We start from the raw sequence: 17,893 nt of genomic DNA, 5'->3' as shown, positions 1-17,893 counted from the left end.
TAACTTACCCTGAAATTGCGCCAAATGGCCAAAAACTAGCGCTCAATATGTGAAATACATATTTACATAACATTGACAATTTTGTCCAATAAAAGAACTTCATCGTACGTAAAGATTTGTGCAACTTTTTTAGTCCCTAATTTTGACTAAAAACTGCTTTTCTAACGACCTTTGTTTTTTATTTCTGCTCGTGTAATATTATCATATTATCAATAGCATAGCATTACAAAAAATTACCATAAATTAACGCTAAGCTCCAGATATTGGGTGCTAACAAGTGATGAAAGGCGCCTGATTTAGCGCTGAAAACACTAAGTTGGCTACACTGACGCAACCTAATGTGACGTACACTGTCATTGTCATCCCACAAATGCCAAATTAGTGCCAACGTCAGAAATTGGCATTATGTCAATGTCACATAAAATTACATTGACGTTATTATTTTTAATAGCATAGATAGGCAAAGAAATTTACGTCGTAAAACGGGGTGAATCGATAATCAAGGGGCAACAAAAACCAAACCAGCAGAAGACGTGTACATGTATATACTGAAGTGATTGCGGAGCACAGAGTTATAATTTGAAAAAAATATTCTGAAATATAGTTCAATTTTAAGAATTTTTTTAAATTTTTTTCAGATGCGTGTTTCAAAGACAATAAGTATTTTTTATGTGACAAAATAAAGTATAAATCGAAAAAAAATACTATATTTATTTTAAACAAAGAGTAGTTCTGATTGAGAACCTCTTTTGAAGTCAAGTAATTAAATGTATAGGTGGGATGTAAGTACCTACCAATGAAATCCAGGTGGGTTGATGTTTCAAAAGGTTTTTTAAAATAATATAGGAACTTTATTAAATTTCATATAAAAGGATCATGGCAATATTTCTATGTTTATGAACAATGCTATGTTACCGCTTGTGCTAAATAAAGATTTTTCTTTCTTTCAAGTGTCGAAGAGTATAGGGCGGCCACTAATTTGGGATGCGTACAGTAGGTGCTGTCTCTTCGCTTTAGAGTGATCGTGGAGTAGGTGGTGGGTTATGTTACGTTTCGTGGAACATCTTCTCTGCGCTGGACTGAGAGCCCTGACCAACGTCTTGGTCAAATAGATATTAAGACAAGTGTAGAGAAACATTTGGTGTGTGACCTCCAGCCACCATGCCAGATCGCAACTCTAACAAGAAAATACGATAAAAAATAAAAGTTAACTTCGTCAGTTGGTATTTACTTACAAAAAAAAATTAACATAGTCCATACCTTCCTACATAATATGTCATACACATATTCACGTTTTAAACACTTCCTGGGTAGACATAGCCAACAGTCTCGAAAATATTGAAAGGCCACTTTTTATTTATATCGTCTTATCGAATCAATTCAGTTTGACGGCAATTAACTTTGTTTTAATGTTTTATTAAATACTCATAAAATGAGCATGAGCATTTTGTAAAAAGAAAATTGCTTTTTTCCTATTTAATGATCAATTACAGGAGTCGTTCAGGAAAATTGCATAACCATTTCAAGGTTCTAGTAATTCGTAGATGTTACTTATCTCACTTACATAAGCAAATAAGGTCGAAATATTTTTCAATAATTACCTACTTTTTATGAAGTTAAAAATAAATATTTTTATAAAATATTTGGATAAACTTGCTGATCTAGTACATTACATACCTACCTACTCAATGTTAGTATATTGTTATAATAAGCTATGCCTATTTTGATGCATAATTAAGTGATAGATTGCGATTTGTGATGGCTTATTAAATAAATTAATGCATTAAATTCGTTAAATAAATTAAATTAGGAGTGATATTTTTGTGCCTTTAATAGAAAATAATAATATGAAAACTTTAACACAATATCTTATTGTTTGTACCACTATCGGTCAAATTAAAAATATCCAAAAAGAGGAGTTTTGTGCCGATTTGGACTGCTTTGAAGGAGAACCCAAGAGAGTTTGTGGTGTAAGAGAGGAAGGCGAGGGTTATAGTCTGAGGATATTTGACAATTCATGCGATTTACTTCATTTTGGATGCAACGTCCCCGATAAAGAAGGTAGGTACCTATTTAAAAAATATACTTGTGTTATCGATTAACCCTAATCTCGTTGAGTTAATATTCCTTTATACAAGTCTCGAATTAATGGATGATTTATTCATTTTATTCTATTGTATATATCTTTTTGTTTTCAATATTACCAAAAATCCGTAAGCCTTAGCCGGCTTTGCCGGATTCTTCGGGATGGTTGTATTCACACCCACTGAGACACAACCACCAGAAAGATTATCTATAAGTATGAATGCTTTCAGAACCTAGAATCAGAATCTAGTTATTTTTCTCTTTGTTAAAGTTATTAGTCTTATTAACGCGGATAAAAAATAAAATTGTAGATATTATTTTATTAATAACATAGGGAGGTACATACCTACGTACAACTTCCAAAAATATATTTTGTAGAAAATAGTTAATAGTAACTATCTTTTTCTTCTATTTCTGTCTATCTTGCTCTATATTTTTCACTGAAAACGCACTGCAACGCATCTACAAAGTCGCAGGCAAAAGCCTAGTAGATCTTTGTTATGTTTCCTACTACTTGCATTATTTATAAACTTTCAAAGAACTCCATAAATATTACCATTCAAGCACGGCAAAAATGCATTTTGCCGTCGGTGCATTGCCAAATAGGCCTAGATTCATATATCCATATTTTTGTCAAAATTGGACAACTTGATACTTCAAAAATCTCAAGAATACTTTTCGTTTTTTACTGATGTACTAAAATAAATACATATAAATTAGTATTGAGTCAAATTAACATTTAAAATGATTAAATTACAAGTAGACGAACTTTGCACAACTACTTTATGAATAAAATAAAATTTTGTCGTTAAAACCTGTTAAGTCAAATATTTAAGAAATTTAACTCACTAAATAACTTATTATTTTAATGTCTTGATGCAGAATACACAAAAAAAAATATTATTAAGAGTAATCTGAATAAAATCTCCATAGTATGGCTACTGCACGATAGATGGCGTTAAGTAACTGTTATGTAGATACTCTTAAGGTTTAGATAGAAAATTATGATGGATATTAATCTTCAATAAAGCGTTGCTCACCTCAAAGAAAAAAGAAATATGGGTTATACCGATAAATGTAATTTTTTTAAATAAATTAATTAATTGCACATTTTGTTACAATTTTATACTAAAAAATCTCGTAGCACCTGCTACGAAATGCTACGAACGAATCTATAAGTTAGTAACAAAAACATTTTAACATGTAACAATCAAAACTTTGTTAATAGGTACTTCTTACGAGGAAAAAATAAGTATTAAATACTAATAATATAAAAAAATTCTAAAATATTTTAAATTTAATTAAAGTAAAATTATTGACTTGTAATTTCCGATTTTTTATATAATAAATTCTTAATTCGTAGCAAACTCGTAGCACCTGCTACGACTTGTAGTACTTTCTATTGAGTCCTCTTGAATACTCAAATTACTTTATTATTCAGTAAATATTCGTCCATACGCCCTCAATATTAAACCTAGAGTGTATATCTTCTTGAAAATAAGTAATACTCGTATTAGCATCCCCCATAGCAACGCCGTTTTTATCGCGCCAAAAACAATCGCTGTTTCGCTTTTTATTATGACTTGAAACGAGACAGCAATTTTTTTGGCTTCTGCCGCTTTTTTATACAGCTTTTTTTTACAAATCCATATAAATAATTCGCTTTGATAAAAATAAGACCACAGAAGCGCAGTCAGACAAAAGTCTATCGACACCCTTTAATTTTGTGTGGAGTAAAAAATAATAAATTTAGTAGTTTAAACATAGACATTTAATACACTTATATACATATAGTCACGTCTATATCCCTTGCGGGGTAGGTAGAGCCGAACAGTCTTGAAAAGACTGAAAGGCGACGTTCAGCATTAATAAATCAATAAATTATTATATCGCTTCTTCTTTGTCGTAACCTTTTAATAAATAATAAATTAATATATACGGAACAGATTACACAGATTGAAATAATAACTCAACGATACATACATACATACATAAAATCACGCCTCTTTCCCGGAGGGGTAGGCAGAGACTACCTCTTTCCACTTAACGATACTATATTAAATTTTAATACATTCAGATATTGCTTTCAGCATACGGCTTAATCAACATGGAGTATTGTGACCAAGCATTTTCCGGTAATCACAAACAGCCGCAAGACCATGCCGAGCTGACTGACATCGAACAAAATTGTTCCCATTACGTCTGTACCGAAACCCAAGACCTTAACTACACCTGCGCCTCAAAACGAGACATAAAAGGCTACAGAATTAGATTATTCAAAAACAATTGCCAACTTAATAAATATAACTGCCAAAATAAAGAACACTTCGAACAAACTGACGATTATCTTTGCAATGATGTTGAAATCACTGAATTCGACGATGAAATCGATGTTCCAGTGAATTCTACCGGTGAAAATGTACAAAAACATCTATTTATAATAGACGGAAGTTTCCTTAATTTTAATGGGAATGTAAATGAAACGATAGATAACTTTTTTGCGGCGACACACGTTTTGGATTTGCCTGTCAGAGAAATACCAGGTTTGTTTCTTGATTTAATTGTAGAGTGCCGCGTGGTTTTCAGAATAGAACCATTTCATCCCATGGATGTCGTAAAGGCAATGAAGGGATAGGCTAGTAAACTTATGATTCTTTTTTTAGGCGATGCGCTTTCAACCTAGCACTATTTGAATCTCAATTCTACCTTTAAGCCGAACGTGGCTTTTCAGTCATTGAGAGACTTTAGGCTCTGTCTACACCGTAAGAGTCCCGGTTGCATCCTCACCACTCTGGAGAGGAGTATGCCTTTGACCTTGGATTTCGTGAATCAGGTTTTTATATGAAGCGACTCCCGTCTGACCTCCGCAACCTTTGCAGGGGAACTAACTCAAATTGGATCGATCATGATTACACATCCATTTGCCTTAATGTTGCCTCACGATTTTTCCCTCGCCGTAAGAGCATCGGTTAGTATTCAAACTAAGGCATTTATATGTATGTACCTATGTTTATATTTTATCGCCAGGTAACGATATGAATGAGCCCGCTCGGAGGATGGTTTTATCCAAGTTTGGACCCCAAAAAGTCTTTAAGCCTTGGATTCATATCCCCAAAAATAGAAGCGATGATCATTTCCACAAGCCCACCTTATCTTCGTGTTATCACAAGTGCCCGACGGTAAAAAAAATAAATAAAAATAATTAATAAACATTGTTCTGGAAGTAGTAATTCAAGAAATAGTCCACTTAATTTTAATTAGTGTTTATTTTTACCAAATAACTACATAACTAAATAGTTACTTACTTATGTACTTATTTGGTATAGTTATTTATTTATTTAGTTATTTGGTAATAAAGAAAACTAAATATCCCTTGTGGGGTAGACAGAGCCAACAGTCTTGGAAAGACTGAATGGCCACGTTCAGCTATTTAGCTTAATGATAGAATTGAGATTCAAATAGTGATAGGTTGCTAGCCCACCGCCTAAAAATAATCCCAAGTTTGTAAGCCTATCCCTTAGTCGCCTTTTACGACATCCATGAGAAAGAGACGGAATGGTCCTATTCTTTTTTGTATTGGTGCCGGGAACCACACGGCACAAGGCATAACAAATTAACAAAAAAAAATATATATATATATTTTGACCAGAAATGTCCAGACACGTACGCTCCCGTGTGCGGCATGCCGGGCAACGTTGCGAGGGAGCCCAGCCTCATGTTCCAGAACCACTGCTTCATGGACATCGCGCAGTGCAAGATGTTCTGGGAAGACAAGAGTTCCACCGCTGAGAGCTCAGGTATGCTAAATAATGGGCCTAGGTACTAGGTATCACGACACCAATGTTATATAAATTTATAAAAATAAAAAAAAAATGTATATACATATTTAATAAATATTAAATATATATATATATATATTTAAAAAATTCTGGCTTTCTACCTAACGTCTTTACTTAACTTAAAGCGTCTCTCATTTTCGGAGAAACGATTCACTTCAAGATGGTGAGATGCACAATTTGCTGAACATAGACCTTTCTATAGATATCCACCTTGATCGGTTGCAAACATAATTCTAAATGTCCGACATAAATAAAGGTACATTACGCGCGCGTTAATTACCTGTTTTATATATAAATAGTATTATATGCAACGCGAAAACTTAAAATAAGATTATAGGATAAGTTTCGCAAATAAGAGGCAATTTTGATCGTTTGATTGCACTCGGAAAATATTGCAAACGCTCACTCGCCAATCACCATAGACCAGCGAGGCGGAAAGTGCATGCAGGAAATAATAATCTTATAAAAATGTAGGTACGTACAAGAAATATGTACTTATTTCATTTCTTCTCAATTTTTCAAGAGAGCGGAAAATATTATTTTCGTTTGACGTGCTTTTAAGTTTAAATAGAAAGATAAATCTGTACTTTAGAGGTAATCGTGATGTTTACCACGTCGTAAGCTTTGAAGCGGTTTAAAAATTGAAAACATAACACTTCCACGTGATGAAGAATTTAACGGTATAAAAAGACCAAGTATATTTTTAACCTTAGAAATATCTTAAGAATCAATTATAATGAAACTATTTCATTAAGAAACAGCTTGATGAAACTAAGAAAATATTGCGAAAGCAGACAAAGGAGAGGGCTCTTTGAAGCGGAGCACCTGGTAGGCTTCAGGGCAATAATCTTTAACACACAAAAAATGTCTGGCACTAATTCAGTGTCGCGCCGTCAAAGAAAATATTAAAAACTAGCCGTTCTGGGGATTCAATTCCATGGGATTATTATACTATTTTATCTTAATAAATATTTTATTTTGATACACTAAAGTAAAATAGCGAAAGATCAGTTCAAATTGAGAGAGAAATGTCCAAAAGCGGATCATAGTTTTTGAAAGCATAATTCTTTATCCTCTCTCTTTGTTTCGATGCACGTCCACAGATACTACGGGCAGATTTAAATAATTGTAAAAGAAAAGAACCGGAAGACCTTATTTAAAAAAAATAGGAATGTAGACCTTGGTCTTTGAAGCGTAGATGAGGCTCAAATTAAAATATTCTATCCCTACGACGATTTGAATAAGATACTGTGACCTTAGTAGGTACTATAGCTGGCACTGAACCAATTACTCGTATCAAACAAGCAACTTTGAAAAATAAATCGCTTTAATAAAAGTTATCAAACGAGGATTCTAGAGGTACTTAAAACTTATAATAAGCTACTCTTCAGCAAAGTTCATTTCACACCATGGAAGATATAAAACTAAACCATTCCTTTTGAAAGAAAATCTTCTCTGATTTCAAGTACTACCTACTTTAGGCTAGCAGCTAGTCACTTTTTTGAATCTCAATTCTATCGTTAAGCCGAACAGCTGAACGTGGCATATCAGTCTTTTTAAAACTGTTGGCTCTGTTTACCCCGCAAGGGATATAGACGTGATTATATGTATGTATGTATTTCTCGTGTTCATCATGGCGAAACCTCGATTATTATCTTAAACGGCACAATTCCATTATAAATCAATTGTAGCGGGAGCGATGATTCGGCTCGACCACCACCAAAGGGAAGATCTGTCTCCAGGCTAGGTGTGACGCCTGGCGGCCTGTTGTGTCTAAGATTGTATATGAAAAAATGAAAAATGAAAAATATTTATTAAGTAACTTACAAGCGGGTAACAAATTAGTGGCAGGAGCCTCCATTTAAATGCATAATGCACTTGTGTTTGGAGATTCCGCTCTTCTAAAGTAGACCTATAATTACATATGTAAGTTAAATAATTATAAGGCATCAATAAACAATAGTATTAAGCTAAAAAGAGAAAAAATATATATATAATTTACAATAAAATATAAATAGAACAAATAACAAAAGTAACAATAAGTTCCAACTTGTTTGTATCGAGTGCATATGCTCCAAACCGTAAAATCTTTGCTTGCGCGATTTAGACTTTTCACTTTTTTACTGATAGCGTCGCGTGATTTTGTTTCTGTGACTTGTGGCGTCGAGATATCGCCTCACCATCATTCACATTAATTTGGCTTTAGAGTCTTGTTCCTACCTGTCTTCTACCAGAACACAGTACCAGTAAGATGATTCTCTCTTTGTATCGTTGCAGCCTACATCGAATCCTCGTTCATGTTCTGCCTCGGAGACGAGATGAACGGCATGTTCAGGTTCCTGCCGCTGGTCCGGACCCTGCAGCACATGGGGCGGCTGAAGAAGAAGGGCCGTTTCCGATACAAGTTTAACAATATGAGGTTCTTCAACAACATGCTCTCGAGGGAGCCTAGATTGATGGGATAGACTTATACTTAAAATTTATTGATTAAATATACTTTGTACTGCACATACATAGGAATATATCTATCACGTCTTTATTTTACAGGGTGGGCAGAAGTTACAGTTTTGAAAAGACTAAAGGCTAAGTTCAGCTAGTTTCAAAGAGAAACAGGTTGCTACCTACCCCATCATACCATCACCATACATACATACCAAAGAATATTTATAAAATATCTACTTAAATGCAATTAATAAAGCACCGTGGATGAACTATAAATTTAAGTTGTAATGAAGTAGTTACCTATTTCAAATAAATATGCCTTCCTAGCTGTTTCCTGCGACATCTTTCGCCGTAAAGTTAACAAAAAAGGCTGACCCCCTGTATTGCCCCTTAGAGGGGTGGGGGAGAAATTTTTGTATTTCAGTTTTGAAATTGGACCAAGCCTAACACATCTGAGAACCGCATTAAAATCGGAACATTAATCTTCGCTGGATGCGCATATAAACATACAGCATACAGACAGAAATTCTAAATATAACATTTTAGGTTTATTATTAATAAATATATACGGGACAAATTACACAGATTGAGTTAGCCTCGAAGTAAGTTCGAGACATGTGTTACGAGATACTAACTCAACGATACTATATTTTATAATAAATACTTTTATTGATAAACATCCAAGACCCAGGCCAATCAGAAAATGTTTTTTTCTCATCATGCCCTGGCCGGGATTCGAACCCGGGACCTTCGATGTCGCAGACAAGTGTACTAACGCTGCGCCACAGAGGCCGTCGAAATCGAATTATTGATCTAACATATAGATTTTTTGTAAACATCTGTCAATTACAATTTAAGGTATTATACGAGTACCTATGTTTGGAATAACTATGTACCTACTATGTTGCGTTTCTGTTTATTACCAAATAATGCAGATTACGCAATGTAATAGTCTGAAATTCAGCGAATATGATCCCATGGAAGACCGTTTGCCCCGGGCAAACAAGCTGTCATGGCCAGTTGCATCCAGGTTGGCGGCAAAGAGAACATACAGAAATGTAGATCCGCCGACGATACCTAATGGACATGTCGAGAGCACATACAGAGGTTACAAGTTAATTACAACATTCAAAACCAATCTGCAAATATTTTGCTTTTATTGTATAAACATACATACATAAAATCACGCCTCTTTCCCGGAGGGGTAGGCAAAGACTACCTCTTTCCACTTGCCACGATCTCTGCATACTTCCTTCGCTTCATCCACATTCATAAATACATATTTTAATAATTTCTTTTATTGTTAGAAGGCTGAAAACGTTTAAATTTAGTTCCTTCTTGTTCCTCTTGGATTTAGTCCCGGTTGCATCCTCACCACTCTGGAAAGGAGCCCGGGGTATGCCTTTGACTATGAATCCCGGATTTGGTGCGGTAGGATTTTACACGAAGCGAATCGCTCTCTGATCTCGGCAACTATTTGCAGGAGAACCTAACACATGGATTATATTTATCTACACTTCCAATTGCCAAATGTGCAAGTTTCCTCATGATGTTTTCTCTTACCGTAAAAGCATCGGTTAGCAAGTTTATCTTTGCACTTTGTCCGGCGTCTTCAGTTTTAAGACCATTGGCACGCATATCATCTTATCAGGTTTCAGTTATTCTTCACCTGTGTTAATGACTGTTTTCTTCTGTTTTCTAAGTGATGTAGACAATGTGCATTCGTCCACGATTTAGAATTAAGGGATCTACATTTGTAAATTGACGTCCGGTGAAAATGCTGCAGTGTAGTATGTTCGGCCGCTTCTTCTACACATGCGCTTTGGAAGCGTTAGTAGTTATAATTAGATTTAAGTGATGTGACGTCAATAAGTGATACCTATCTATTCTATTCTGATGTTGAATTCGGTCCTAGTCACATATTTCTTCATGCTGATTATGTATCGAGCTAAATTAAATAAATAAATATACACATAAAAATAAATAAAGATACGATATACTAGTATAAACGAGAAGGTAGGCGACGTACATCGAGTAAAAGATTTCCCGAAATTCCCACGCTAATGAAACCCGAGACAACTCATAACATGAAAACAAAAACAAAAGGAAAACATTATGAAGAAATGTGCCACGTGTAAACGTAATTTCCTAGTCGTATGGAATTGTAGCAGGAGCGATAGTACATTCTCAACCGCGACATTTTGATGCAACGTCTATAGAATCTGTCAAAAGAACTTTTGTCCTTACACCATCACAATCCGTTTTATGAGGAATTCAAAATTTCAGGTTAAAGTTCGTGGGGAATAGTATATTTTTATTTTATATATCCTTCTTTACATTCATATAATATTCATTCAACATTATTATATACATATATTATTTATATATTATAGTGAAGCATATTTAAGCACACACAGTACCAAATTTTTGTAATGATTTTGATTTTGTTAATCATATTGTTATTGTTGTATATTCACTGTTACTTGTTTGTGTGTTTCGATGCTACTTGGTTTTTTTATCATATGAATAAATTCATATAAAGATTTATAATGTAGATGAAGCAACAGTAGTGTGCAGGAATCGTGGCAAGTGGACAGATTAACACTGACTTAGGTAGTCCTGCGGGAAAAAGCGTTAGGTATTTACGCATGCTTGGTAAAACCACTGAAAGCAAATTGAATTTCTTTTTACAAAAAATCAATGACTTATGTAAAAAGAATTTTTATTTTCGGCAACTTAGGTACTCTTTTTATATACAAATAAAACGCTTCGCTTTTAAAACAAAATACTGTCGAATTGAGAACCTGCCTTTTTAGAGTTGGTTGAATTCCTGGCTACAGTAACCAATGCACTGGAATAAACAGAAATATCAGATTTATTACAAAATAAACTGAACTCCGGCAGGAACACTAATTAAATGAAATTGGAAGAGGAATGTAGCCTGTAGTAATAAAACAAATAGGTATGTTTAAATAAAATATTTGTTTTGCGTCAAATGGAACCTTTGGTCAGTAATTAATAACAGGAGACATATGATGCTTTTCTGAAATATTTATTTATAAGGTTTGTCTTAGTATATCTACCTACCTATATTCATTTTGGCACACATCGCTTACAGATTCAGTTTTATTTTACATCTATCACCAAAGAACCCACATAAAATATTTAAAAAATCAAATTCAAATTACAAATTCACAAATTCAAATTCAAACTTAACTTTTATTTAACTTTTTAAAACTCAATTGAAATTGGATATGTAGTTTCTGTCTACTCGTCTGAGAGACGTGATCATATAAATCTATAACTCATTCATCAACACAACCAAAACTAATGAACGAATTTCGCCGTTTAAGTATATTCGTTGTATACCTATACATTTGTTAACTAAGCTTTCACTACTAAAGGATTTTCGAAAGCTTCCACGCATGGCTACGAAACCCCGGCCCGGGGCTTTGTCTAACCCGTCATCGACATAAACTTATATAAAACCAGAACTCTTTCACAGACGGTTAGGAAGTGACTATATATTTCCGCTTGCCATGATCCCTTCATACTTCTTTCGATAAAGACAAATATATGATAAGTACTAAATAAATAGATGATAAAAAAATATATACATATTTTGTTCTGTAACAAACAAATGTTCAAAATACATTTGCATAATTCTTTTTTATTGGCAATTTTGTATAAGCCGCTTAGTTTTTTCATCGTATTCGATACTTGAATTGGTACTTGACTGAAATTCCCCGTAATTAGCAATATGAAACAAAACGAAAATATTTCTTGGAATATACTTATTTGCCTAGTTAAGCTTTATGATATTATCGATCTCTAGGTACCATTCTAATACATACAAATCGGTTTATACTCTTATATTCCTGTTTCTATGCAAAGGTATATTTGTATTCTTTTCATAAGTAAAACTTGACGGCCTCTGTGGCGCAGCAGTAATACTTACGCTTGTCTGCGACACCGGAGGTCACGGGTTCGAATCCCGGCCAGAGCATGATGAGAAAAGAACTTTTTCTGATTGGTCTGGGTCTTGGATGTTTATCTATATAAGTATTTATTATAAAAAATATGGCATCGTTGAGTTAGTATCTCGTAACACAAGTCTCGAACTTACTTCGAGGCTAACTCAATCTGTGTTATTAACCCGTAAAAAAACTACTTATATGCAAATTATAATCTCATGTTAAACAGGAAAAAATAATTTTGCATGCTGTAAGTATATATTTTCTTGTTACTCTGGTCTCTATCCTTGTGAATATTGGCGCTGTCTTCCCCGGAAGGGATATAAAGCCGTCTACAAAATTTTCTTTCTTTGTCTCCGCCATCACGGTAAAGCTCAAAGCTAATTATTCTCGGGATCGAACCCAGGACCTTCCAACTCAGAGGCAACAAAACAGGGCCAGACATACAATTACTTAATAATTATTATGGCTTACTAAATTCTACTATGACGTGCTTACGATATCTTCTTTGTCTGCAGCAATAAAAATATTTAAATAGCTCCTAATTTTTCCGAAAATCGAACCCAGGACCCAACAGCTCAGAGGCAATTTTACCACAGTGCAATGTAGACAAAACTACCTACTCCCTAAATACTTACTCTACGAAAATTTTTTTTCTTTATCTGCACCATTATCAATAACCTGAAATTCCTAATTTCAACGCTAATCGGCAAGCCTACCATGGTAACAATTTTCTACCTAAATACCTACTCTATTAAAATTATTTTCTTCTTTCTGCGGTATTAATTAGCTGTCTACAAACCTAACTCCGAGGCAAACTTCACCACAGCGCAAAACAGCCAATAATTACTACGCAAGTACTCCAACATACCCGACCATAAACAAAGAGAATATAAATCCTTCGCAATGATAGTTCAATATCGAGTTTATTTTTGGCTCTGAGCTGGGCTGCAGGGCGCAGGGCTGCAACAGTTGGCCGGGGCTCCGCCGCCCGGGCGAGCGCTCGATGTGTGCACCTTGATGCAATCACTACATTTACATCAATGCCAGCTTGTCTGTGAAAACACCCCCCAACACAGCCCACTCTGAAGTAGCGAGAGTATAGAACTGACGATATGTTATTAAAATATTTTAATTATTTAATGATTTAGTCAGTGAATAATGTAAATAAGCCTAAAAGTTTATCATCACATTGAAAGATATTTTATTTTCTCCGATATAAAAATAATAATAACATGCTTATGCCTAAAAAGCAATTGTTTTCTCAAATTTTATTGTTATCAGGTTTTAACTAATTTATTTTTGAATTTTCGGCTTAAACACACTACTACACCTGTTATTTATGTTAACGTTCATTGTGCAAGTAGAGATCGGAAACTACAACATTGATTATAGTCTTATTTTAAGCTGCAGCAGCTGGTATCACCATCGAGAAATGGGAATATATAGATGAACAAATAACAAAAAATTACCTCGCAAAATATCTTATAGTATCACCATTGCCATATCACCTTTTAAAAGATGCATATCTTTTAAAAGGCAATTCTTCCCGAATTTTAAGAGGAATGGATTTTTTTTTCTGTCCTCTCGATATTTTATACCACCCCATTAGCCCCCCCTCAATACGCGGAACAAGGATTATTTTACACACACTACCTGAATCGAGTTACAGGTAAATCTAGTCATATTTGATGTCTATACCTATATCATTACATATGAACACTATGTACTCAAACGATACAAGTAAATGGTTATATAATTTAAAATACCGAATATGGTTACCCATTTTCTGTTTAACAATGATATTACATTTTAACCACAGAAATATAAAATGATTATTCAGATTCCTGTGAATAAACAAATTTCAGTGCAATTTACGTAGAATTAATTCTTCATTGGAAATTGTTGTGTAATCAAATTATCCACAATTTGTTTCGTTATTTCATATTTATAAAGAGGTATTCATATTCATTCAATTAAATTATATATAAAAGTTTTTAGATATAGAGACCGTCGTAATTGGGTTTGGTGTCTCTCTTCGGGAAAGAGTGTAATTTTATGTGTAGATATTAGGAGAGGTTATGACGGTGCGATGTTAGGAAGATTTTCGGCCGGGCTAGGTGTTATGTCTGGGGCACGGCGGCTGAGACGATGTGTGGGACTCCGACTAAACATCGTTAGAGCCCTATCGGAAGGTATAATGCTTTATTCTGCAAAAACCTGACGAGCGCGATTTACGATTTTCATGTTCTTATTTAAAAAAAAAAATCAGTTTAAAAATTCTTAACTTTTTTAAACGTGTACACTATACATAAGATTTCCCTATGAAGCCACTTTTGCATGTAAAGGATCTCTTTTTTTCACCGTGTGGTTCCCAGCACCAATAAAAAAAGAATAGGACCACTCCCTTTCTTTCCCGTGGATGTCGTGAAAGACGACTACATGTCACTATTTGAATGTCAATTCTATCATTAAGCCAAACAACGTGGCCTTTCAGTCTTTTCAAGACTTTAGTCTTTGTCTACCCCGCAAGGGATATAGACGTGATTGTATGTATGTATATATTTGTGTGTAAAAGGCTATGCTCAAGATAAAAGGTGACAAAGCAAACAACTGTTGCATTAAAAATTCAATTCAAGATGGATTAGCATCGGTCAAGTGCACTATCATAAATTCTTGAAAAATCACTTTCCTGTGGCTTTCTTAGCTTTTAAAGGCTAATGGCAGAGAATTCCATCAGGAATGCACTTAAAAGCTAAAGATATGCAGCTTGTGAGAGATTACCACAGGCTTATTAAAACTTGAAGATAGTTTTAACTGGCACTTTACCACTCGTGGTAATCTTTGAGGATTTTCTTTGCTTTCCTCATATTATTATAACTTTATGAATACTTTATGAACGAATATATTTTCTTCAATAGAAAAGAATTCAATTGGGACATCTTAGCACAAAAATATAATATAATAATACAATAATGATAATATATATACACACATAAAATAAATATTAAAAAATATATATATGTCTATAATAAACCATTTGTGTCATAAAACAAAAAAAAACACTAGCCAACTGGTTTGAGTTGCATCAAATAGCAAACAAACCAGAAAGCTAAAGATAATTTTTAAATCTTTAAACACTAGTGACAAACAAACTTAAAGCTATAACAAATAAAATAATTAAAAAAATATATGTTAAGGGAGAACGATTCAGTAAGTTTGACTGTGTTTAAAAAAGATACGTCTTTCACGATTACCTTGTAAGTATATACATAGGTTTACAAATGAATTCAAAGCAGAAAATCCGACAAAGTACAAGCAGGGGTGGACGCAAACGAAATATTATATCACCTAACTATAATTTCGCTTATTTCTTTGACAGTAACTTATCTATCGAAGGTCACGATATACCTTTTACATACATCCATATAATCACGTCTATATCCCTTGCGGGGAAGACAGGGTCAACGGTCTTAAAAAGACTGATAACTTTAAATTTTTTTCTATCAATCGATTAACGAAGTGCACGATAATATTGTATCGATGTATCGATATTTATTAGGTAGATACTACCTAATAAATATCGACCGTGCTCTGCTATGAGAAATCTTTATTACCCGTTACACACAATAAAGATTATTTTATTTGAAGTCAACCATCAAATGCCTGAAATACATACATACATAAAATCACGCCTCTTTCCCGGAGGGGTAAGCAGAGACTACATCTTTCCACTTGCCACGATCTCTGCATACTTCCTTCGCTTCATCCACATTCATAACTCTCTTAAATACATTTTGATTCTTTTATGTCAATTTACATATAATAGGGTTCAGAACATTTTCTGCCCCGGGCACTTAGTTACAAATGTTCGCAACAGTATACACCCATGCAGCGTCAGACTAATTAAGTTCGATCAAAAACTCCACACTAATTACATAAGCTAGAATCGATATTGCCACCGTAGGGCGTAGGGCATTCGGTGCCCGGTAGCCTAAAATACATATAACTATGCACTCCAGTATTGACTGTCGACAGAATTGATGGAACCATATTAATTTGTAGTTCCGGTAGGAATTTTATTTGTTTGAGCAATTTAGGTCTTAGTCTTTAGGTTGAAACGTATTGAGTGTAATACATACATACATATGGTCACGTCTATATCCCTTTTGTGTAATTGTACTTAATTAATGACTGCGTATTGATGACATAGGTATTTATAGGAACTTTCTCAAAAGATAATTTGAAACTTGAATAGGTATTTATTATACTTAGACTGCAAAATTGTTTTATTTTTAATTCTATAACCTCCATAAATATAGTTATTATTTGCAAATCAATGTACACTCAAGAATTATTCGAAAAAAGGATGATTCTCCATGTTGCAGGATTATACCAATTAACTGCTGAAGAGGAATGAAGTGGGCGCAAAATGTAGGCGAGATTTCCAAAGTAATATAGTATTTTTAATGGAAAAGAGGATAATTGGCGAAAATCCTCACCGATAACGAATAATAACGTTATAATTGCGAGGCAATACTCGCATGATAGTCTAGGAGCCAAAGTATTTAATTTCCCTTTATTTGATAGACTGGGCTTTCGATACTAATTGGGTAGATGTCAGAAGAAAATGTATATTTTTAATGATACTCGTATTTTACTACTGCATCAATCATCACTGGCCAAACCTGATCTCAATATCAGCTTTTGGTTTTAAAACCCCTCAAACAATTTGTTACCTAGTGTACGCGAGTATGAGTACGCATCTTTCCCTGAGGAATAGGCAGAGACATCCGCTTGCGATAAACTGTAAAAATCTTTGCAAATATTTTTCTGTATCTTTTCTTGTATCTTTAGTAGAGCGAAAAATCCAGGTTTGGACAAACCTGACAATGTAAATTATAATGCTTTGTTAGAGACAGACATAAAATAAAAATATTTACAAGCAAAACCCACTGCAAAACCTCGCAAGTTCGAGTGTTGTGTTAAATCAAAAGAAATGATTCGATTGGCTCGCCCCGTCGACTCTTCGTGTGTACATATTGAAATTGAAAAATATCCGAATAAAGTTCTATATTTTAAAATAAAGTGTGTTCAGATATGTGTTCCGTAGTTTTTTAGTCTGTATTTGTGGTATTGGGATGAAATCCAAATAAAAGTCTGCTTGATTGCTCTCGGCTTTTGATTTGACCACCCACCCCTTTCTGGGATAGGGTTCCCTATTAAAAACGCATACATTAAAATAAACAACTTTTTTGAGCCGATCGTGGGTTTATTGCAATAGAATATTACTGGCTAGTTTGTTTGTGTAATTTAGTTTTTCTTAATAAAATGGTTCTAGTTAAAGAGAAAGGTTCCTAAGTTCAGATGTTTGGTTAGTTCAAGACTACCCTAAATCGAAGAGCTCGCATAAAAATAAGTATAATGAATGTGGATGAAGAAAAAAGCTTGCAGGGGCCGTGGTAATTGAAGCATCCGAGGGAGCACGTCTTTCTCTTAATTATATATGTAAATTTATATAGTCATGTTATCATTGTAATACCGAATATGTAA

General features: G+C 34.0%; 1 protein-coding gene across 1 annotated transcript; it reads left to right on the top strand.

The window, feature by feature from the left end:
- Positions 1 to 1,847: 1,847 nt before the first annotated feature.
- On the top strand, positions 1,848 to 8,389 carry LOC106137896 (uncharacterized). The gene is made up of 5 exons (XM_060947385.1): positions 1,848 to 1,989; positions 4,344 to 4,628; positions 5,113 to 5,264; positions 5,735 to 5,882; positions 8,202 to 8,389. Exons 1-5 carry the CDS (start codon positions 1,848 to 1,850, stop codon positions 8,387 to 8,389), a joined length of 915 nt encoding a protein of 304 aa, XP_060803368.1.
- The last annotated feature ends 9,504 nt before the right edge of the window (positions 8,390 to 17,893 follow it).

Source organism: Amyelois transitella, chromosome 13 (genome assembly GCF_032362555.1).
Source record: "Amyelois transitella isolate CPQ chromosome 13, ilAmyTran1.1, whole genome shotgun sequence".
NCBI lineage: Eukaryota > Metazoa > Arthropoda > Insecta > Lepidoptera > Pyralidae > Amyelois > Amyelois transitella.
Note: the sequence above shows the minus strand (reverse complement) of the source record. Positions and strands in the feature narration are given on the sequence as shown.